Below are 23,020 nucleotides of genomic sequence, written 5' to 3'. Positions count from 1 at the left end.
GAACCGGGGACCTTTCGCATGTGAGGCGAACGTGATAACCACTATGGAAACTTGCCTGTCTAAACAATGGGAGCCGTCTTGCAAAAAGCTTCATCACGGACTGAAGCCAGAGACGAATTTTTCAAAGGGGCTGACAAAATGATTTATACAGTTTGTTTCCACCCGGTTTCGAACCGGGGACCTTTCGCGTGTGAGGCGAACATGATAACCACTACACTATGGAAACTTGACTGTCTAACCAATGGGAGCCGTCTTGCAAAAAGTTTCATCACGGACTGAATCCAGAGAGAAATTTTTCAAATGGGTTGACGAAAAGCTTCATACTGCTTGTTTCCACCCGGTTTCGAACCAGGGACCTTTCGCGTGTTAGGCGAACGTGATAACCACTACACTATGGAAACTTGCCTGTCTAATCAATGGGAGCCGTCTTGCAAAAAGTTGCATCACGGACTGGCCCCGGAGAAGAATTTTTCAAAGGGGCTGACAAAATGCTTTATACAGTTTGTTTCCACCTGGTTTCGAACCAGAGACCTTTCGCGTGTTAGGCGAACGTGATAACCACTACACTATGGAAACTTGCCTGACGGTGGTACAGGAGCCGTTTTGTAAAAAGTTGCATCACGGACTGGCCCCGGAGAAGAATTTTTCAAATGGGCTGACAAAATGATTTATACAGTTTATTTCCACCCGGTTTCGAACCGGGGACCTTTCGCGTGTTAGGCGAACGTGATAACCACTACACTATGGAAACTTGCCTGGCTGCCCCACAAGAGCCATCTTGCAAAAAGTCGCATCACGGACTGGCCCCGGAGAAGAATTTTTCAAAGGGGCTGACAAAATGACTTATACAGTTTGTTTCCACCCGGTTTCGAACCGGGGACCTTTCGCGTGTTAGGCGAACGTGATAACCACTACACTATGGAAACTTGCCTGTGCAATCAATGGGAGCCGTCTTGCAAAAAGTTGCATCACGGACTGGCCCCGGAGAAGAATTTTTCAAAGGGGCTGACAAAATGATTTATACAGTTTGTTTCCACCCGGTTTCGAACCGGGGACCTTTCGCGTGTGAAGCGAACATGATAACCACTACACTATGGAAACTTGCCTGTCTAACCAATGGGAGCCGTCTTGCAAAAAGTTTCATCACGGACTGAATCCAGAGAAATTTTTCAAATGGGTTGACGAAAAGCTTCATACTGCTTGTTTCCACCCGGTGACCTTTCGCGCGTGAGGGGAACATGATAACCACTACATTATGGAAACTTGTCTGACTGTGCAGCGGGAGCCGTCTTGCAAAAAGTCGCATCACGGACTGGCGCCAGAGGAATTGTTCAAAGGGGCTGACAAAAACAGTAATGCGGTCTGTTTCCACCCGGTTTCGAACCGGGGACCTTTCGCGTGTGAGGCGAACGTGATAACCACTACACTATGGAAACTTGCCTGTTTAATCAATGGGAGCCATCTTGCAAAAAGTTTCATCACGGACTGAAGCCAGACGAATTTTTCAAATGGGTTGACGAAAAACTTCATCCTGCTTGTTTCCACCCGTAGACCTTTCGCGTGTTAGGCGAACGTGATAACCACTACACTATGGAAACTTGCCTGTCTAATCAATGGGAGCCGTCTTGCAAAAAGTTGCATCACGGACTGGCCCCGGAGATGAATTTTTCAAAGGGGCTGACAAAATGATTTATAGAGTTTGTTTCCACCCGGTTTCGAACCGGGGACCTTTTGCGTGTTAGGCGAATGTGATAACCACTACACTATGGAAACTTGCCTGTGTAATCAATGGGAGCCGTCTTGCAAAAAGTTGCATCACGGACTGGCCCCGGAGAAGAATTTTTCAAAGGGGCTGACAAAATGATTTATACAATTTGTTTCCACCCGGTTTCAAAACGGGGACCTTTCGCGTGTAAGGCGAATGTGATAACCACTACACTATGGAAACTTGTCTGACTGTGATGTGGGAGACTTCTTGCAAAAAGTGGCATCACGGACTGGCCCCGGAGACGAATTTGTCAAATGGGCTGACAAAAGAGCTCGCACGACTTGGTTCCATCTGGTTTCGAACTGAAGACCTTTCGCGTGTGAGGCGAACGCGATAACCACTACACTATGGAAAATCGCCTGACTATTATACGGGAGCCGTCTTGCAAAAAGTGGCATCACGGACTTGCGCCGGAGACTAATTTTTCAAAGGGCCTGACAAAAAGAGTAATGCGGCTTGTTTCCACCCGGTTTCGAACCGGGGACCTTTCGCATGTGAGGCGAACGTGATAACCACTATGGAAACTTGCCTGTCTAAACAATGGGAGCCGTCTTGCAAAAAGTTTCATCACGGACTGAAGCCAGAGACGAATTTTTCAAATGGGTTGACAAAAAACTTCATACTGCTTGTTTCCACCCGGTGACCTTTCGCGCGTGAGGGGAACATGATAACCACTACACTATGGAAACTTGTCTGACTGTGCAGCGGGAGCCGTCTCGCAAAAAGTTGCATCACGGACTGGCCCCGGAGAAGAATTTTTCAAAGGGGCTGACAAAAAGATTCATACAGTTTGTTTCCACCCACTTTCGAACCAGGGACCTTTCGCATGTTGGGCGAACGTGATAACCACTACACTATTGAAACTTCTTTGTGTAATCAACGGGAGCCGTCTTGCAAAAAGTTTCATCACGGACTGGCGCCAGCCGAATTTTTCAAATGGGCTGACAAAAAGTTCATGCTGCTTGTTTCCACCCGGTTTTGAACCGGGGTCCTTTCGCGTGTAAGGCGAATGTGATAACCACTACACTATGGAAACTTGTCTGACTGTGATGTGGGAGACTTCTTGCAAAAAGTGGCATCACGGACTGGCCCCGGAGACGAATTTGTCAAATGGGCTGACAAAAGAGCTCGCACGACTTGGTTCCATCTGGTTTCGAACTGAAGACCTTTCGCGTGTGAGGCGAACGCGATAACCACTACACTATGGAAAATCGCCTGACTATTATACGGGAGCCGTCTTGCAAAAAGTGGCATCACGGACTTGCGCCGGAGACTAATTTTTCAAAGGGCCTGACAAAAAGATTAATGCGGCTTGTTTCCACCCGGTTTTGAACCGGGGACCTTTCGCGTGTTAGGCGAACGTGATAACCACTACACTATGGAAACTTGCCTGACTGCCACAAGAGACCCGTCTTGCAAAAAGTTTCATCACGGACTGGCCCCGGAGATGAATTTTTCAAAGGGGCTGTCAAAAAGACTCCTCCAGCTTGTTTCCACCCGGTTCCGAACCGGTGACCTTTCGCGTGTGAGGCGAACTTGATAACCACTACACTACGGAACGCTGCCTGTCTCATCAATGGGAGCCATCTTGCAAAAAGTTTCATCACGGACTGGCGCCAGCGACGAATTTTTCAAATGGGCTGACAAAAAAGTTCATACTGCTTGTTTCCACCCAGTTTCGAACCGACGACCTTTCGTGTATGAGGCGAATGTGATAACCACTACACAATGGAAACTTATCTGACTGTGAAGCGGGAGCCGTCTTGCAAAAAGTCGCATCACGGACTGGCCCCGGAGAAGAATTTTTCAAAGTCAAGTCAAGTCAAGTTTATTTGTATAGCCCTAAATCACAAGCAGTCTCAAAGGGCTTCACATAGACAAAAATTGACAATTATTCTCAAAGCATCCCCTGATCTTAAGCTCCCAAAAGGGCAAGGAAAAACACAAAAAAACCCTGCCAGGGAAAAATGAGAAACCTTGAGAAGGGACCACAGATGGAAGGATCCCCCTTTCAGGATCACCAGGCTGCAATGGATGCAGAGAGGACACAAATAATACATAACATGAAAATCAATGAAAAAGTGGATGTCCAAGTCAAAGCGAAGAGCTGCCGGAGGAGCCCTCAATTGTCCTGGCAGTGTCTTCGAGGAGGTTGAGCTGCAGTTCCCCCATCCTGAATTGGTCCACGAGAATCCAGATAGCCGCTGTCAGCTTGGGTGCCACCTAACCACCTCCCCAGCCGGGGAGGGGTGGGGGGAGAGGGAGAGAAAACAAACTCCAGCCGAATCGGCCACTGAAGGTTAATTAAAGGCCATATCATAGAAATGTGTCTTTAAACGTGTCTTAAATGTTTCTACTGAGGTAGCAGTTCTAATATCCATTGGTAGGGCATTCCAAAGCTCTGGAGCCCGAATAGAAAATGCTCTAGACCCTGCAGACATTTTCTTGGCCCTCGGTGTCGCTAAAAGACTACGTGTTGGCGACAAGATCTCCGCCAGCATCACGCTGAGCACAGGGGCCCCCCAAGGCTGCGTGCTCAGTCCGCTGCTCTTCACCCTTCTGACGCATGACTGCGCTGCCACCTGCAGCGGCAACCGCATAGTGAAGTTTGCTGACGACACGACTCTGGTGGGTCTCATCACCAAGGGAGACGAGACTCAATACAGGCTGGAGGTTGACCTTCTGACCGCGTGGTGCAGGGACAACAACCTCCTGCTGAACGTCGACAAGACCAAGGAGATTGTCGTTGACTTCCGGAAGGGTCACGCCCAACACCTGCCGCTGACCATCGACGGTGCTGTGGTGGAGAGAGTGAGCAGCGCCAGGTTCCTGGGGGTGCACATCAGTGAGGATCTCTCCTGGTCCACCAACACCACGTCGCTGGCGAAGAAGGCCCAGCGCCGCCTGTACTTCCTTCGGAAACTCAGGCGAGCGGGGTCTCCTCCGGCCGTCATGACTACTTTTTACCGCGGCACCATTGAGAGCGTCCTCTCCAGCTGTATTGCTGTCTGGGGTGGCAGCTGCACTGACCAAGACTTGAAGGCCCTGCAGCGCATTGTGAAAACGGCTAGCAAGACTATTGGTGCTTCTCTCCCCTCCTTGAAGGACATTTACACCTCCCATCTCACTCGCAAGGCGACCAAGATTGTGAGTGATGTGAGTCACCCCGCTCACTCTTTGTTTGAACTTCTGCCCTCTGGGAGGCGGTACAGGAGCCTGCGCTCCCGCACTACCAGACTTTCCAACAGCTTCGTACTCCAGGCTGTTAGGATCCTGAACTCGCTCCCCCTTTCAGCGTAGCGTCCTGTTCTTGCTGTATGCACACTGGCTCGGTTTTGCCCCTCATATTTAATGGGTCTGTTATTTATTCATCGCTCATTTTATTTTATTTTATTTATTATTTGTTATTTATGGTTTGGGCATTCTTGTTTTTGTTTTGTGTCGCCTACTTGTATGTCTCGTCACCGTGGGATGGTGGAAACGGAATTTCGGTTTCTTTGTGTGTCTTGACATATGAAGGGATTGACAATAAAGCTGACTTTGACTTTGACTTTGACTTTGACTTTGTTTTGCGAACGTAGGTTACGAGACGGAACATAAGGAACAACTAGGTCGACGAGATATGAAGGCGCTAAGCCATGCAGTGATTTATAGGTTAATAGAAGAACCTTGAAGTCACATCTTAAATGGACCGGGAGCCAATGTAAGTTGGCTAATATTGGGGTAATGTGATCAAATTTTCTTTTCCGTGAGAGCAGCCTTGCAGCAGCATTTTGTACTAACTGCAGACTTTTGATGCGGGACTTAGGAAGACCAGAGAATAATACATTACAGTAGTCCAGGCGCAACGTGACGAATGCATGTATAATAGTTTCCGCATCACCGGTCGAGAGGACCGGACGAATCTTTGCAATATTACGAAGGTGAAAAAACGCAATTCTGGTTATATTCTTAATGTGCTTTTGAAAGGAGAGCGTTTGGTCAAATATTACCCCGAGATTAGTTACAGTATCGCTCTGAGTCATAGTACGGTTCTCTACACTTATAGTGGTTTCCTGAAATGAGTGTTGATAACGAGTTGAACCAATTATCAACATCTCAGTTTTATCTGGGTTAAGACGAAGGAAGTTGAGAGACATCCATTGCTTGATCTCCGCAAGGCACGCCTCAAGATTACAACAATCCCAATTCAAAGGGGCTGACAAAATGGTTCATACAGTTTGTATCCACCCGGTTTCGAACCGGGGACTTTTCGCGTGTGAGGCGAACGTGATAACCACTACACTATGGAAACTTGCCAGTCTAATCAAACGAGCAGTCTTGCAAAAAGTTTCATCACGGACTGGCGCCAGCGACGAATTTTTCAAATGGGCTGACAAAAAAGTTCCTACTGCTTGTTTCCACCCAGTTCCGAACCGGGGACCTTTCATGTGTGAGGCGAATGTGATAACCACTACACTAGGGAAACTTATCTGACTGTGTTGCAGGAGCCGTCTTGAAAAAGTCTCATCACGGACTGGCGCCGGAGACTAATTTTTCAAAGGGGCTGACAAGAAGATTAATGCAGCTTGTTTACACCCGGTTTCGAACCGGGGACCTTTCGCGTGTGAGGCGAACGTGATAACCACTACACTATGGAAACTTGCCTGTCTAAGCAATAGGAGCCGTCTTGCAAAAAGTTTCATCACGGACTGGCGCCAGCGACGGATTTTTCAAATGGGCTTACAAAAAAGTTCATACTGCTTGTTTCCACCCAGTTCCGAACCGGGGACCTTTCACGTGTTGGGCGAACGTGACAACCACTACACTACGGAAACTTGCCTGTCTAATCAATGGGAGCCGTCTTGCAAAAAGTTGCATCACGGTCTGGCCCCGGAGAAGAATTTTTCAAAGGGGCTGACAAACAGATTAATGCGGCTTGTTTCCACCCGGTTTCGAACTGGGGACCTTTCGCGTGTTAGGCGAACGTGATAACCACTACACTATGGAAACTTGCCTGTCTAATCAATGGGAGCCGTCTTGCAAAAAGTTGCATCACGGACTGGCCCCGGAGAAGAATTTTTCAAAGGGGCTGACAAAATGATTTATACAGTTTGTTTCCACCCGGTTTCGAACCGGGGACTTTTCGCGTGTTAGGCGAACGTGATAACCACTACACTATGGAAACTTGCCTGTGCAATCAATGTGAGCCTTCTTGCAAAAAGTTTTATCAGGGACTGGCCCCGGAGAATAATTTTTCAAAGGGGCTGACAAAATGATTTATACAGTTTGTTTCCACCCGGTTTCGAACCAGAGACCTTTCGCGTGTGAGGCGAACGTGATAACCACTACACTATGGAAACTTGCCTGTCTAATCAATGGGAGCCGTCTTGCAAAAAGTTTCATCACGGACTGAAGCCAGCCGAATTTTCCAAATGGGTTGACAAAATGAGTTATACAGTTTGTTTCCACCCGGTTTCGAACCGGGGACCTTTCGCGTGTTAGGCGAATGTGATAACCACTACACTATGGAAACTTGCCTGTGTAATCAATGGGAGCCGTCTTCCAAAAAGTTGCATCATGGAATGGCCCCGGAGAAGAATTTTTCAAAGGGGCGGACAAAATGATTTATACAGTTCGTTTCCACCCGGTTTCGAACCGGGGACCTTTCGCGTGTTAGGCGAACGTGATAACCACTACACTATGGAACCTTGCCTGGCTGCCCCACAAGAGCCATCTTGCAAAAAGTCGCATCACGGACTGGCCCCGGAGAAGAATTTTTCAAAGGGGTATCAGGGACTGGCCCCGGAGAAGAATTTTTCAAAGGGGCTGACAAAATGATTTATACAGCTTTTTTCCACCCGGTTTCGAACCGGGGACCTTTCGCATGTGAGGCGAACGTGATAACCACTATGGAAACTTGCCTGTCTAATCAACGGGAGCGGTCTTGCAAAAAGTTACATCACGGAATGAAGCCAGAGCCGAATTTTTCAAATGGGTTGACAAAAAACTTCATACTGCTTGTTTCCACCCGGTGACCTTTCGCGCGTGAGGGGAACATGATAACCACTACACTATGGAAACTTGTCTGACTGTGCAGCGGGAGCCATCTTGCAAAAAGTCGCATCACGGACTGGCGCCAGAGGAATTGTTCAAAGGGGCTGACAAAAACAGTAATCGAACAGGGGATCTTTCGCATGGTAGGCGAACGTGATAACCACTACACTATGGAAACTTGCCCGTCTAAGCAATGGGAGCCGTCTTGCAAAAAGTTGCATCACGGACTAGCCCCGGAGAAGAATTTTTCAAAGGGGCTGACAAAGTGATTTATACAGTTTGTTTCCACCTGGTTTCGAACCGGGGACCTTTCGCGTGTTAGGCGAACGTGATAACCACTACACCAGGGGTGGCTAACAGAGCCACATTTTCTACTGTGTCATCGCAAAGAGCCACATACACATGAGCACACATTAACACCCCCCACACACACACACACGCACACAAACGCGCACGCGCACACACACACACCCCTCTGCTCAGCCAAATTTATTGTGTGACATTATTATGTCACGCACCAACATGATAATGACAAATTGACTCCTACAGTACTAAAACCACAGACCAAAGACCACATTTTCAACAATGAACATTGTGTGCATTGTCTCACACAGACAAACTCTCAGTTCAACAAATTCCACAAACAAAAACATAAGTTTTTTCACTTACTATGTGTGGCGAGACAGACCATTCGTTTGAGTTCGTCATTTTCAGGAGACAAGATTTCAATAACGTCACTGAGGCATATTTTAACGAAGTCCACTTCATTGTATGGCTTTTTAGCCCGTGCAATGTTCCAAGCCAGTTGAAACAATGCAAGTGTGACAGTCTCTGCGTGCTTCGTAATTGTTTTGAAAAACTGTACCTATTTTTCTGCCTGACTTTTCAAAGTCTCCAAACTTGTGCTTGCGAAATTCAGTCCCTTTTGCAAAGTCCTTATCGATATTGGCATGAAGTGAGCTGAAGTGGCGCTGACCATTTGAAGCTTTTAAATGCGCCAATGACGTCCGACATATCAGGCAGAATGGCTTGCCATAGCGTTCAACAAAAAACAACTTTAACTCTGTTAAAAACGTCCTGTGTTCATCGTCATATATTCGTTTAGCTGTGCATTTTTTCCTTGCCATTTTGGCAAGCGTCTTGTCAGCTTTTCTGGACCTAATGGGCCCCCGTAGTCACAGTCGCCATTCATTAAAAAGCCAGCAAAACCAATCGCTCTGTTTGTCCCTCCTCCTTTTCGGGATTTCACCTCACGCGCATGCGCGTTTGACCAAAATACCATATTGAACTCAAGCGAAGCAAATACGCACGAAAAATAAACACAAATGTTGATATGAACGTAAAAGAGCCGCATGAAACTAGCCAAAGAGCCGCATGCGGCTCGCGAGCCGCGGGTTGGCCATCGCTGCACTACACTATGGAAACTTGCCTGTCTAATCAATGGGAGCCGTCTTCCAAAAAGTTTCATCACGGACTGGCGCCAGCGACGGATTTTTCAAATGGGCTGACAAAAATGTTCATACTGCTTGTTTCCACCCAGTTCCGAAACGGGGATCTTTCATGTGTGAGGCGAATGTGATAACCACTACACTATGGAAACTTATCTGACTGTATAGCGGGAGCCGTCTTGCAAAAAGTCCCATCACGGACTGGCGCTGGAGATGAATTTTTCAAAGGGGCTGACAAAAAGATTAATGCGGCTTGTTTCCACCCGGTTTCGAACTGGGGACCTTTCGCATGTAAGGCGAACGTGATAACCACTACACTATGGAAACTTGTCTGACTGTGATGCGGGAGGCGTCTTGCAAAAAGTTCCATCACGGACTGGCGCCAGACTAATTTTTCAAAGGGGCTGACGAAAATAGCAATGGGACTTGGTTCCACCCGGTTTCGAACCGGGGACCGTTCGCGTGTGAGGCGAACGTGATAACCACTACACGATAGAAAGATACCTCACTGCTGCATGAGAGCCGTCTTGCAAAACGTTGCATCACGGACTGGCCCCGGAGACGAATTTTTCAAATGGGCTGACAAAGAGATTCATGTAGTTTGTTTCCACCCGGTACCTTTCGCGTGTGGGGCGAACGTGATAACTACTACACGATGGAAAACTACCTGATAGTCGCCTTTCAAAAACCGGCATCACGGACTGGCGTTGGAGGCGAACTTTTCAAATGGGCTGACACAAAGGCACAATATGGGCTGACAAAGAGATTCATGTAGTTTGTTTCCACCCGGTACCTTTCGCGTGTGAGGTAAACGTCATATCCACTACACTATGGAACCTCGCCTGACTGCTATGGGAGCCGTCTTCCAAAAAGTGGCATCACGGACTAGCGCCGTAGATGGATTTTTCAAATGGGCTGAAAAAAAAGTTCTCATTGCTTGTTTCCACCCGGTTTCAAGCCGAGGACCTTTAGCATGTAAGGCAAACGTGATAACCACTACACTATGGAAACTAGCTTAATAGCTTCACGAGAGCCGTCTTCCAAAAAGTGGCATCACGGACTGGCGCCGGAGACGAATTTTTCAAATGGGCTGACTAAAATGTACAACCGGCCCGTTTCCACCCGGTTTCGAACCGGAGACCTTTCGCGCGTGAACCGAACGTGAAACCACTACACTTTGGAAACTGCCCGGGATTTGGTCTGGGGGCCATCTTGGAAAAAGTGGCATTACGCTCTGACGTCGGGCCGTTTTCACTGTGTCACAATGTGATAACTACACTGGAGAACTCTTTGGTATGACAGGTCATTGTGTACCTTTAACTGCTGGGTAGCTGCCACTTCTACTCGGCACTCACAGAAGACCTTACTTAATCCACGTATTCCTCGTTAGTATAGTGGACAGTATCTCCGCCTGTCACGCGGAAGACCGGGGTTCGATTCCCCGACGGGGAGACATACTTTTTGGTAATAGCTATAGGCGCGTATGCGTTTGTGCGAGCGTCCGCGCGCGCGTGGGTGTATATGGGGTGGGGTGGTACATGCATCTGGTGTCCCAAAGTCATTTTTCAGCCCAATGTTTCCTCCCATTGGTAACGGCATTCTTAACAATACTTTGTTCTTCTGGCATGTTGCCAACATAGTTTCAACAATGAAGACAGTACACATACATTGCATGGGATCAGACGCATCAATCATGCCACCCGGCAGAAATTTCCACCCCTGCAATGACTTTAAATGTAATCGCATAGCGAGAATAGTTCAATTTACTCTCAGTCCGACTGTGGTACTCGAGTAGTCCAAGTAGTCCTGGTGCAGAGCACAGTTCGAGGTACAGCTCAACGTGGGGTGGCCTTAAACGTTTGACTCCACACACGGATTCCAAGTGCCTTATTTTTTATTATAGATCTCTCTTTTTTTGTGTTTTATTCGGGCCAGTGGGTTCCAAAATTGTGGTCAAAGGACGACCTCCAACATGGAAATAAACGGGATGGGTGCAGTATTACGTGTCCCCCAGCAGAGGGCACAACCGAGAGTTGAGATTAGGGTTTCAGTAAGCGTTAAAAAAAAAAAAAAACATTTTTGTGACAGCGCCATCGCTGAAACTTAGAAAATATTTCAACATTTGAGTGTAACTCGGTGCGCAGGAGGCTGATTTTTTGTCATCTAATCCAACCGCGCAAACGCAACGTGCCGGACGCATTATTGTGACAGCGCCTTCGCTGAAATTTAAAGATTATTCAAACGTTTAAGTCGAACTCCGTGCGCAGGAGGCTGCTTTTTTGTCATCTAGTACGTGTATTAAACACACAGTAAATAATTTAGGGTTTTTATTTTTTATATTTTAAAGTATACATTGTTTTAAATCGGATGATGTTATAGCTCAACCGAAACAAACTTCTGACATAATACTGCAACAGTGGACTTAGTGTGTTTATTGCAATGTGCTAGAAACGCCGTGAACTCGTTAGCATATCTGCCTCATAGTTCAGAGGTCATGCATGGATTCAAAGCACAGTTCTGACCCTCCTATGAGGAATTGTCATGTTCTCCCTGTGGACTTTCTCTATTTCCTCCCACATTCCAAAAACATGCATACTAGGTTCATTGAAGACTTTAAACTCCTGCAGATGTGACTGATTGTTTGTATGATTAGCTGGAAACCATTTCAGGTGCCTCTTGGCCAAAGTCAGCTGGGATAGGCTTCAACACGCCGGCGACCCACAAGGACAAGCGGTACAGAAAATGGATAGATTGTGATCGATCCTGAAGGTAAATAAGAAAAAGACATTAATGATTTTTCACGTTCGGCAGAACTATAACATCTCTCCATCATGGCAATATACTATAAGGCATACTCATCTGATGACTGTCCATTCCGGGACACTGCAACCATAAATAAGTGAATCGAGGCCAGTCTTGACAGTGAGAGAATAGTGATCTTTGTTCTCCAGTATATGCACACTGATGCCACCCACCCAAATAAAAACAAAGTATTTCACTTGATAGGAATACATTATTTTAATCAAAGATTTTCATTTGAAGCAAACAGGCATTTATTTATTGATCACAGCATGGTTTCTCATTTTCAGTTAAACCCTAACATATTTTAAAAACAAAAAGACATTAATTGTGATGGAAAAAGTGTGATTATTTAAAGTTAATCAGGTAAAAGTAATGCAACGTAAATCACCGTCATCCTCAAAATGCATTGTATTTCTCATTTAATTTCAAAACGATGTGAAATTCAGAGGGAAAAAAAGATCATTCCAATTGTCAGCTCCTTAGAGCGCATTCTTTAGCTCACTTGTAAACAGCGGTTTACAGATCTGTGCGACAACGGGAGACCAAGATAAAAGAATGTCGCTAAGAAAGCAAAAAAGGGAGCTCGCGGAGAGCCCAAGACAGCAGACGGGAGTGGCAACACACATACAGAGGTGAACATCATAAAGTGCTTGAGACCCTCATTGGAGATGAGCCTGGTCGCAACATATGCTGTGTGTCTGTTATAGTTGCTCTGTGCATTCTTTCCCGTAACACGGGGTAGTGTGGGACAATTTCAAAACGACAGTGATCAAGTGCAATTTACCCTATGCCATTCTTATCTGCAAAAGACAGTGTTTTGACTTTTCAGAGCCTGCAAGCTCAGACCTTTAAAAACACTTTCAAGTGGAAGTTAGTGTTTCAGTGTAAATACAGATTAAAATGTACATGCATGCTTGTCAATGTTCTTTCAGTATGTCACAACCAACACAGCAAAGGCAGAGCACAGGGCTGTTGTAGTATTTGATGTGTGCTTATAATGCTTCTCCAGCAAAGAGTAAATATATTTAAGAGAAGCTTCTGCCACTGTGAGACATCAACAACTAACTAGCCTAGCATGCATGTGATGTTGCTTCCACGTTCTTGTAGGTCTGTCTTATTCAGAATGTTCTGACATTGCTGTCATCTTTACGCACAACAATCAAAAACCAAGAGTTCTTTTTCTGTAAGGACTTTTTTTTTTATCTAAATGTATGCTCAGGACAGATAATGAAGCTCAATTACAAGCTGCTCCAAAGGCCGCCCCTGATAATAGTCGGTCGCTTAGTCAGTTGGTGCTAAGGACTTCACATTGACATTCACTGGGGGGAAAAAAAGTTTGCATTATAAGCACGGTGTTCAAAGAAATGAAGGCAAAATGAAGAGGGGACACAAGATTTAAGGCCAACTGGGAAGAAGGGATGCTAGTGTTTTGAGGCACACAGAAATACGTAGGGAGCAGGGGGGAGTGTAATGAAGGTGCTGGGAACCATTATGTCAGCATGTCCCAGAGACAACAGCAACATAGGGCTGTCCAGCAGGCTGTCAGGCACGTCTCTGAGGAAGAGTCGTCTCTTCTTCTGTCCTCCACCATGTACACTGGGTTGAAAAGAGGGAGAGAGGATATTATTCTAATTTCCTTCATTATAAAAAAGCGGATCAAATCAAAGAGAATTGTCAGAAATAAAGCATGATAGGCGGGAATGTCTCCACCATAAAGGCAAACTTAATAGTTAAGTAACACCAGCGATACTCTGGGCTCTAACCAGTCAGATCATTTGCAAGCTTTCAGGTAGCATTAGGTTACACTGTGGTGTGAAACAAAGACAAGTGAGACAAGATGTCTGCATCCCCGTGTTAAGGATTAATCATTCGTGTGGGTGAAGGGCAACAGTCAGGCAGGTTTTGATAAACAGCTAGTGACAATACGACTTATTATGAACTTTGAGCTCTGATTGAAGAGTTAGTCAGGTGCTTTAATAAGTGATAAGTCATAAGGAACATCTTCAGCACATTGAGCCACAAGTTGTGTAATACTCTGGCTCAAGCATTGGCCAAAGTCATAACTTGAGATAGTAGTTGGCCTTTGACAAACTTCAGTATTCAGCATTGTACAGTGATGTCTTGAGATAAGACTTTAATTTGCTCATAACACAAAACACTTGTACAAGTATAATGATCTTCAACCATTAATATGAATGGTAAGTTTTTGCCATAGTATTGTTTAACTCTTTGTAATCAGATACTACTGTATATGCAGATATAGTACCCAAGTCCAAATGTTGGTATTGTGACAACACTGTTCTATTATTTGGTGCTGTGTAGAAATAAATAATAGACCAATGACATAAATATATACAATTTTAAGAATATCCCAAGAAGATCCCATTCATTGTGCTGCTCCTTCTGGTGTGCGTTGACCACCGGGGGCAGTATAACAGTCATACTGATAAAGGATCAACGATTCTCTGTGACTCGGACTGGACAATTAATAGAAATTTAGTGATGAACACACTTCCCTGAACATGCTTTAAATTGTGTATTGACAACACTGTTGGAGTTCATTGTAAAGCTAAACACACTACAGGAATTACACACATTGTATGCACATACAAGACAATACAAGACATACAGTACTTCGTTTCAGAAACATAATCAGTACGAATGTTAGCAGTCAACGGGAGTTTTTAATTGAAGTCATTTTCAATAAGGGGTGAAGTTTACTGTAGAACCTAATACACAAAAATAATAATTACACACATCCCGTTTGCTAACTGAGTCATTGCTCATTTTTTTAACAGTGCGCATGATAAACTTGCTTGAAGGGGACAAATGATAGAAAATTGGCACTGATGAACGATTCAAACGTGATGGGTAGCCAGGCACTCCAAAGTCCCAACAAGCAATTCAAATGTCAAATTTCTAACGTGTCTGTAGGCTAGCTGTTCTGCATTTAGAATTTTTGATGTTATAATTTGGGTAATTTACATAGGCCCAAACTTCTCCAAGATTTTTATTAATAAGAAGAAATAACATTTGCAAACACTTCCACAGGAAAAAAAAGATGTTTTTATTTTATATAAATCTCATTTGCATAATCTTTACTTTGGAAGACACAGCACCTTTACTTGGCTTGCATGAGTGAACAAGACCTGGATGGGAAGGTACCATTACATATAGGCCCAAACAAATCTGACCTTTACCACAGTGTGCAAATGGGCCTCTCAACAAAGAACATTAACATGGCATTGTTTGTTTCTACTTAATCCTCCTGATCATGTTGATGGTCCTCAATTTAGCACCCACCTGTGTTTTTAGGAGGTTCTCCATACATGGGTCCGGGTGGAGGCCCACCCTGCCAGCCGTATTGTGGTTGTCCAGGATAACCTTGATAAGGTGGCTGTCCCTGCCCTGGATAGGGGCCTCCAGCTCCCACTGGGCCGGGAGGGTAGCTGGGGTAATTTGCATTAGGCTGCTGCATGTTTACGGGGTACCCCTGGGCAGGATAACCCTGAGGCGGATAGTCATGAGGAAGTTGGCCTTGGGCAGGATAAACTGGAGCTGATGGGCCTGGGTATGGGGGTGGCTGGTCTGGATTCATCTCTCAGCCTGAAAAAAACCCCACAAAATATAAACTATCAGACCGGAATAGTATTACCCGCAAGCAACATCTGGGTCGGTCTCTTTGAACAGCCCTCGATGTCTTTAATGACATCAAAATAAAATGTTTTTATTTCGGTTGTGCGCGTGTGTCGGCAAGCAAGTGCAAGAACGTGAGTCTTCAGTGTTGTTGCTTCGTACATTCGGCAACCTGTCCAGTACCTCTATCGACCATTTGTTAAAAAAACAAAATATAAATAAATAATGCCAAAAACTGCCCTCATCATGTTAGCAACATTCATGTGGAAGAGGAAGAGTTGGCCTGATAGTGGTTTGGAAGTCCCAAATACAAACAGCTAATCTGAGTTGGGGTTGGTGCTGAACATGTCAGCACACCTTGTAGATATCGACTTGATGCACACAGGAGACATGTTTATATCATGACTATTGATGAAATACGTTGGAAATGAAATTACTTTGATTGATAAGATTATTCATAGTCATGCTTCTGTAAATGTGCTATGTCGGATCCACACAGTGCAAGGAGGGGTTGGGGGGAGGGGGGGGTGGGGTAAAACAGGCTTGTCGTTTGTGAAGTGTTGTCTGTCTCCAATTTTAACCAGTGGTATCAGTGTTGCTATCTTCAGTTTATTTGTAAATATACCTGATTGAAAAGACAAGCTGAAAATGTGGTTAGTCGTTTTGCAGTTCCTTCAATAACCTTCATCACTGTTGTCATGTCAATACGATCATTCAAGGTCTGTCAAGGTTTTGTTTTTACATTTTATTACTGTCTCGCATGATTTCTTTTTTATCAATTGCTCCTATAAAAATTGAATGAGATTTTTTTTCTTTATTACGTCTCCTTTCTCTGTTGTCTTAACTTTCACTGGTAATTCTGGTTACGCATTTATGAAAAATGCGTTTAAAACCATGTAATACATCCTCCATATGATCTATAGACTTGTCATTTTCAATTAAGTGTTCTGGGTAATTGTTGGTGTTTTTTGGAACCATTTCTCACAATATCATTCAGCATACCATACTGCACCTTTTAAATTGTTTTTATTTTTCTCCAAAAATATTCTCTCTTGCATACCCTCACAGTTTTTGTAAATTTATTTTTATATTTTTTAGACCTTACTCCAGTTTCTATAGTTTCATACTTCATCTACTGTCTACATAATTTACATTTCTTTTGGCAGGCATTTTTTAGTACTTTTGTAATAATAAAGGGCCGCTCTATATTATCTTTCATGTTTATAAATATATTGTGGGAAGTGATACTCCAGGGATTGGGATTCTTGGATTATTGCATACTGAACATTGAATTTATAAACATTGGCAATATACAAACATAACAACTATCCCTCCATATGCCTTGTTGTTTGAAGCGGTTATAGATGGAAAAAGGAGAAATTCAAAGTCTCCTTTAACCAGTGGATTAAACGCATCTGCTACAACTACATTTGAAAAGTAGACAAATTGCTGTAGGCTTTCTATCCATTCTTTAAAATCTTCAATATTTGAACCAGGAGGTCAATATAATTGTTATAATAGAATCGTTATATTCTTAATTTTATTTAGCCAGTAAAAAAACAAATTGAATTTGTTTTTAATGCTTTACAAAATGTTTTACAAAAGGGAAGGATTGTTGAGATGTTTGAGATGTCACAAAAGTCAACAAATATTAGTGTCAAAGTCACCATTGTGCAGAAAAAATATCTTCACAAAAAGCAAATTTTCTTCCGAGATATTTTAGTGTCACTCAAATCACTGACTGTATGTAGAAATGGCGATTACTGAAGACCGGGATAAGGTAGAACCATACTTTTTTCATAATTAAAGAGTGGAATCCAAACTTTCATTTTAAGGTACCCTTTAAGGCAGGGGTCTCAAACTCCAGTCCTCGGGGGCCGTATTCCGACATGTTTTCCAAGTTTCCTCGTTAAACACACCTGATTCAATTATCAGGCCCCTGCAGAACGTGAGGATGAACTGATCATTTGAATCAGGTGTGTTTAACGAGGGAAACTTGGAAAACATGTAGGAATGCGGCCCCCGAGGACTGGAGTTTGAGACCCCTGCTTTAAGGGCTGCAACAATGAATCAATAAATATAATCAATAAAAAAAAATTGATGTTTAAAAGTATTGGCAACAAATTAAAATATTGATTAGTTGTTGCACGATTACGTCATTCACCCCCACTGAGTCATGCTTTGATGATGTCAGTTGCAGTGGATCCCATGGCGCATGCAAGAGTTGAGCAGTCACTGGTCAATGCCGACAGAAGCCTAGCAACTGAGTTCTTTTTTTTCCCCCCAAGGAGTCAAGTTTAAATGACTCCTCATTTCCATTTCATGTCCAAGATTTGTTATCAACAACTGTTTGTGGATGGCAAACAAAACTTCGCTGGACTGGATCTCATTGGACTTGAACAGATATATTCAAGTGTTGTTGTGCTGTAATTTGCCCTCTAGAGCCACACTTGGTAAATAATTCCTTGGGGCTCCTCTACTGAAGCCACTAAAGTGATGCAACTCGCTCTCCCACGGGAGCATGTGTGGTTTTCATGGATCCATAATCCCATTTCATGCCTGTTGTAATCTCGTGAATTATGCACAGGATGTTGTACACACCAGAAAACGATTTCGCAGTGCAGGAATGTCTTGTGATCCAGTGATCAATGATCAATCACAACTCAGCAGTTTAGCTGTTCACACCGACTTCACAAATGGAGGCACTTATGTCACAGGGTGCTGTGAGAGGCTAATGACATTCACCATGGCAAAGAGAAAAATGCAAAACAGATGTGGACTGATTTTTTTGCATGGTCACGCAGTTTGAGCTGTGCATAGACACCTGACGTGACGTACTATGTCGAGCTAGACGTGCATAACCACTTTTATACATTCCAAGAAATGTCCTAAGGTTATTTGCTTCATTGTGGATTTTGTGAATGGGAAGCTGTGTTTCCAGAACTCCCAACAGAATCAGTATTTGCCAAGCTACAAAACAAATTGCTAATGACTCCTGGAACATCACGACTCTTGTTCAAGCCTTCTTGGCTGGATTTGCTCAAGCAGAACAACCACAGCAACGGAAAATGAAAGACTCCTCTGTCACTCACTATATGTACACTGTACACACTTAAGCTAACACCAATGACTGCTTTCAGGTCAATCTCAGTAGGCATATTCACTTTCTCCTCTACAGGAAGAAAAACTGCTTTAACATTTGTCAATGGTTCATACACATGTGGACTCGTGTTGATGATTATTGTAATGGAAACCTGAATAAGTAAGGAATCTTGCGATAACAATCGAGTCGTGCTATACGATTTCTGTAACAATTAAAACTTCCCTGATTTTAGTTCCTTGATTTGTGCTTCTGTTAAAAATATTTGACCTTTTAACTCAAAATGTTCTCGGTACTGCTGACAGATGGCAAACCTCCGTAACAGTGGTAACACTGCTCCGGGAGCAGGAGAGCATGGCCAAATGATTTGCTTTGTTTCACCTGAAGGGCAAGCAGATGTACATCCATGACAACACAATGAGCTCTATATGATTAAAAACATTTCATCTTATAATGATCGATGTTGTAGGGTTGATATAGTAATAATAATAATAATAACTGCTGTATTATCATGTGTCCATTTGTTTTTCCCCTCTTGTAAGGGTGCAATCATTGTGTGACTATCATGATGATTGTTATGTAACGTACTGTCTAAATCACAAAAAAAGTTAATGTTTTGCAGTCCTTTGACCCAAGTATCAAGATGTCACATTGACATTTATAAAAGGTAAAAACTGTTACAGCCACTGATTTGGGAGCCTTTGCTCCTTTCTATGGTCCTACGCATCTGATGGGTAAGCTCCATGTAAATAGTTTCAAACAATACACTTTTGTTGAACAAAATGATAAGCGTAACATTTGTACTATAGTAAATATATTTGTTGCAATAACAAATGCAAAGGTTATTCACCTCTTGGGTGCATATTTAAATCAAGCTGTATCATTACAATGGTTCCATTGTTCACATTTTTTTCAACATATGATTTACAGGTGTTTACCTCTGAACACGATGTTTTTAGTAATATAACTCCAGTAATCCTAAATTACCAAGAGGTTGCGATAACAATCTAAGTGCACCTGTAGGCCAAACCCAACCCGCTCAGTAAACACTGAGAACTTCATGATGACTCGGCTTACAAAAAAAAAAAAAAAAAACACTAAAAGCCAAGAGAATTTAAGCAAGCCTTACCTTGCAGGGCAGTGCCTAAATTAGATTGGTTTCTGTTGAGGGCAATTCGTCTTCCTTACGTTTGCTTTTCCACCGCAGTGAACAAGCGTTTCTGCCAGAGAGTCGAGTGCGTCTACCGGGAGGTGACGTCATTGAAGGGGGGAAAACGTTATTTGTGGGAAACGTAGCACGTGATTGGCTGCTCCGACCATAAAAAATAGATATAGCTTTCGACCGGTTTGGCTGCTGCGTTACTTCCGGATATCCGCCATATTGGATGTGTCAGCTCCGCATTCAAGTCAATCGATTGAACTTCATTAATTACCTTTATAAAAAAGTGCACGGAATTAATGCCTCTCATTCACCCTTTCACAGACACACAAACACACGCCTATGCATTAATGCATTTGGAAAACATTACGTATAAACATTTGTTGAAATATTTATCATCATAGTAGGCATGTAAAATGGGAACAAATGAAAACATACACTGGTTTGGTTTGACCTATATGATTTCAAAGTAAATCTGATTTATAATCATCAGATTAAAAATAAGAAAATGGTGTCTGTTTATCAAATACACAATTAATTAATAATTGTTTATGTCCCTTTCCAGCTCTTTTACTTTTTGAAATCTAAATTGTGTGAGACAAGTAAAATGTATAATAGTGTATAATAGGACAAACCTTTTCATTGTTCTTTATTTCCCTGTGGGAATTAATGGTATTATGCAAATAAATCAAAATAATTTTCATTTATTTATAGGGAACTGCTCCGACCAGTGGAAGTTAGTGACCCATCTACCTGTAAAGCGGTCAATATACTGTGCATTTGAGACAGTTTGTCAATCAAACCACATCCAATAAGGCGGCAATGTTGACGTATAACTCACCGCTCAACGAGGCAGCCGTGTACATATGTTTAGAACTGAGACTGTAACTGTGACGTCCAGTTACTCCCCCACCCTCTTCCTTGTGGAAATTGTGACTCTTGGTCATCTGACAGGTCCACAAAAAAGATAGGTCAGCAATTAATGTTAATCATTAACGGGTGAAAAGTATTTTGTAAGATTTTATATTGCTTTACAGCAGGGATTTTCAATTAGTTTTGTTCAAGGAACCACCATTATAACCAAGAAGCAACTTGGGGACCACTGTTTTCACCGATTATTATTTTATTTTGCACTGAAGGAGGATAGACCGATACAGGCTTTGCATCTGTATGTCTATTTTGGGAATCTCAGCTATATTTGACATCATTTGGATAGGTAAATGATTCATAAAATTAGCTGGAAAATAAATCAAGTCGAAATAATGAACCAATTTTATTTTTATAAATGTTACAATCAGGGCCGGCTCTACGCTGGGGCAAGAGGGGGCAACGCCCCCTCAAACAGATGTCCTGCCCCCTCGAATCAAACTTTTAGAAGTGAAAAATCCGCTGATAGAAACACAAGTTAATCCGCCCCCTCTCTTCTCTCATGTCGGTGCAGTGTGTGTCCTCCCTCACACAGCCTGCTGTCAGGAGTCCGCGCCCCTCCGTAAACATCCAATCACTGTGAGTATGCAAATGAGCCAAGACTCAGCCAGAGAGTGTCAAGTTACAGTCAGCGCGGTAGGAGTTGGAAGAGGCAGTAAAAACGCCACTAAACTCGTCGTAGCGACCCGTGATATAACTAATGATTAACAACAACTCAAATAATAGTTAATATAACATTCATATATATATATTTGTGCAGTCAAATGGGAAATAGTCTGCTGTTTTTTTACCCACTGGGAGCGTTTCTCAAGTCACAAGCACATCTGTACACTGCATCTAACAGACTGAGGACAAATGAGCGGTGTCTGGCGGACCCCTACGTGTAGCCCCGCCCCTCTGCACAGTTTTGTTTCAAACTGCTCAGGGAAATAATTTTTAAAAAAGAATTCAGTAGATAAATAAAGAAGATGTTTTTCTCAAAACGTCACTTTGCACTCCACCATTCAGCTGCTCACAAAGAGAGAGTTAATGCTACGAGATGCATCCTTTTTTCAGAGCATTTAAAACAAGTGTTGCTCCTCTTGCATGTACTGAAAGCAGTAGCAGTAATGCTGCTGCTAGTACTAGTGCATCAGAGGCAGTAGCTAGCATAAATGCACCTGTACCATCAGCAAGCACTGCTTTGCCTGTTCCTCCTCCCTCAACATGTGCTGCCTTAAAGCCCCTTGCTCAGCTACCTAGTGACTTAAATGTCAATGCACCATCCCAGCCAATACTGGATAGCTACCCAAAGCGTGCATTTGGTGCAACATTCAGGTCATTCAATCCTGCCTGGTACCGCTCACGACCATGGCTGGAGTACTCTGTTGTGCGGGACGCATGCTTCTGTTTCCCCTGTCGGAAATATGGTAGCTCTGCTAATGAGAGGAATTTTGTTTTTACTCTTACTGGTTTTAACAATTGGAAAGCAGCACTCGAACGAGACAAGGGGCTACAGAGGCGTGTGTCCAGCCACGACCATGTGCACTCTTCCACCACCTGGACTCAGCACAAAAGCAGAGAGGCTACAGGGGGTACTGTTGACTCTCTGTTGGTTGGTAAAACCCAACTTGAAAAAAATCATTATTATGTCAAGAGTGTGGGCAGTGCTATTAAGTTTCTCTGTGTGAATGAGTTAGGGCTCCGTGGGACTGCAGAAACTTTGAGACATGATGCAGGTGGTGATGATGTTGCTTCAGGGCTTTTTCTGAAACTCATGGAGTATACATTAGAGAAGGATGAGAAGCTAGCAAGCATTGCTAAGGGTATCCCAAAGAATGCAAAATACACATCTAAGGATATCCAAAATGAAATGATCCAAACACTGGCAGACATGGTGCTTGCAGAGGTCAGGAGAAAATATGAAAATGCTGATTCTACAGGGTTTTGCCTCAAAAGTGATGGGACCAGGGACAGGTGCAATGTGGAAAATGTGTCTGTGATGATTAGATTTGTCAGCAATTCCATGCCAGAGGAGCATCTTATTGGGTTGATTGACTTGCATCAACTTGATGCAGAGTACATCACGTCTGAAATACTGACACACCTTTCTGATGCTGGCTACAGTGCTGACAACATACTTAGCCAGTGTTATGATGGAGCTT

General features: G+C 43.6%; 1 protein-coding gene and 22 non-coding genes across 23 annotated transcripts; 1 reads left to right on the top strand and 22 right to left on the bottom strand.

The window, feature by feature from the left end:
- Positions 1-153: 153 nt before the first annotated feature.
- On the bottom strand, positions 154-226 carry trnav-cac. The gene has a single exon. It is a non-coding gene; the product is annotated as a tRNA-Val (tRNA).
- Positions 227-328: 102 nt separating this feature from the next.
- trnav-aac lies at positions 329-401 on the bottom strand. Its single transcript has one exon. It is a non-coding gene; the product is annotated as a tRNA-Val (tRNA).
- Positions 402-503: 102 nt separating this feature from the next.
- Positions 504-576, bottom strand: trnav-aac. The gene has a single exon. It is a non-coding gene; the product is annotated as a tRNA-Val (tRNA).
- Positions 577-678: 102 nt separating this feature from the next.
- On the bottom strand, positions 679-751 carry trnav-aac. Its single transcript has one exon. It is a non-coding gene; the product is annotated as a tRNA-Val (tRNA).
- Positions 752-853: 102 nt separating this feature from the next.
- On the bottom strand, positions 854-926 carry trnav-aac. The gene has a single exon. It is a non-coding gene; the product is annotated as a tRNA-Val (tRNA).
- A 102-nt stretch (positions 927-1,028) lies between these two features.
- On the bottom strand, positions 1,029-1,101 carry trnav-cac. The gene has a single exon. It is a non-coding gene; the product is annotated as a tRNA-Val (tRNA).
- Positions 1,102-1,363: 262 nt separating this feature from the next.
- On the bottom strand, positions 1,364-1,436 carry trnav-cac. The gene has a single exon. It is a non-coding gene; the product is annotated as a tRNA-Val (tRNA).
- Positions 1,437-1,700: 264 nt separating this feature from the next.
- Positions 1,701-1,773, bottom strand: trnav-aac. Its single transcript has one exon. It is a non-coding gene; the product is annotated as a tRNA-Val (tRNA).
- Positions 1,774-1,875: 102 nt separating this feature from the next.
- On the bottom strand, positions 1,876-1,948 carry trnav-uac. Its single transcript has one exon. It is a non-coding gene; the product is annotated as a tRNA-Val (tRNA).
- Positions 1,949-2,731: 783 nt separating this feature from the next.
- On the bottom strand, positions 2,732-2,804 carry trnav-uac. Its single transcript has one exon. It is a non-coding gene; the product is annotated as a tRNA-Val (tRNA).
- Positions 2,805-3,081: 277 nt separating this feature from the next.
- trnav-aac lies at positions 3,082-3,154 on the bottom strand. The gene has a single exon. It is a non-coding gene; the product is annotated as a tRNA-Val (tRNA).
- A 2,835-nt stretch (positions 3,155-5,989) lies between these two features.
- Positions 5,990-6,062, bottom strand: trnav-cac. Its single transcript has one exon. It is a non-coding gene; the product is annotated as a tRNA-Val (tRNA).
- Positions 6,063-6,337: 275 nt separating this feature from the next.
- trnav-cac lies at positions 6,338-6,410 on the bottom strand. Its single transcript has one exon. It is a non-coding gene; the product is annotated as a tRNA-Val (tRNA).
- A 277-nt stretch (positions 6,411-6,687) lies between these two features.
- trnav-aac lies at positions 6,688-6,760 on the bottom strand. Its single transcript has one exon. It is a non-coding gene; the product is annotated as a tRNA-Val (tRNA).
- Positions 6,761-6,862: 102 nt separating this feature from the next.
- On the bottom strand, positions 6,863-6,935 carry trnav-aac. Its single transcript has one exon. It is a non-coding gene; the product is annotated as a tRNA-Val (tRNA).
- A 102-nt stretch (positions 6,936-7,037) lies between these two features.
- trnav-cac lies at positions 7,038-7,110 on the bottom strand. The gene has a single exon. It is a non-coding gene; the product is annotated as a tRNA-Val (tRNA).
- Positions 7,111-7,210: 100 nt separating this feature from the next.
- Positions 7,211-7,283, bottom strand: trnav-aac. Its single transcript has one exon. It is a non-coding gene; the product is annotated as a tRNA-Val (tRNA).
- Positions 7,284-7,385: 102 nt separating this feature from the next.
- trnav-aac lies at positions 7,386-7,458 on the bottom strand. Its single transcript has one exon. It is a non-coding gene; the product is annotated as a tRNA-Val (tRNA).
- Positions 7,459-9,506: 2,048 nt separating this feature from the next.
- Positions 9,507-9,579, bottom strand: trnav-uac. The gene has a single exon. It is a non-coding gene; the product is annotated as a tRNA-Val (tRNA).
- Positions 9,580-9,679: 100 nt separating this feature from the next.
- Positions 9,680-9,757, bottom strand: trnav-cac. Its single transcript has one exon. It is a non-coding gene; the product is annotated as a tRNA-Val (tRNA).
- A 433-nt stretch (positions 9,758-10,190) lies between these two features.
- On the bottom strand, positions 10,191-10,263 carry trnav-uac. The gene has a single exon. It is a non-coding gene; the product is annotated as a tRNA-Val (tRNA).
- A 369-nt stretch (positions 10,264-10,632) lies between these two features.
- Positions 10,633-10,704, top strand: trnad-guc. Its single transcript has one exon. It is a non-coding gene; the product is annotated as a tRNA-Asp (tRNA).
- Positions 10,705-12,749: 2,045 nt separating this feature from the next.
- Positions 12,750-20,076, bottom strand: LOC119129122 (cysteine-rich and transmembrane domain-containing protein 1-like). Its single transcript, XM_037262182.1, has 3 exons — positions 19,920-20,076; positions 15,358-15,660; positions 12,750-13,650 (listed from the first exon to the last, which is right to left on the bottom strand). The coding sequence occupies exons 2-3, from the start codon at positions 15,650-15,652 to the stop codon at positions 13,544-13,546; spliced, it is 402 nt and encodes a 133-aa protein (XP_037118077.1). The 5' UTR covers positions 15,653-15,660; positions 19,920-20,076; the 3' UTR covers positions 12,750-13,543.
- Positions 20,077-23,020: the final 2,944 nt, after the last annotated feature.

This window comes from Syngnathus acus, chromosome 10 (assembly GCF_901709675.1).
Source record: "Syngnathus acus chromosome 10, fSynAcu1.2, whole genome shotgun sequence".
Taxonomy (NCBI): domain Eukaryota; kingdom Metazoa; phylum Chordata; class Actinopteri; order Syngnathiformes; family Syngnathidae; genus Syngnathus; species Syngnathus acus.
The sequence above is the reverse complement of the archived record's forward strand: the minus strand, read 5'-3'. Positions and strand labels throughout refer to the sequence as shown.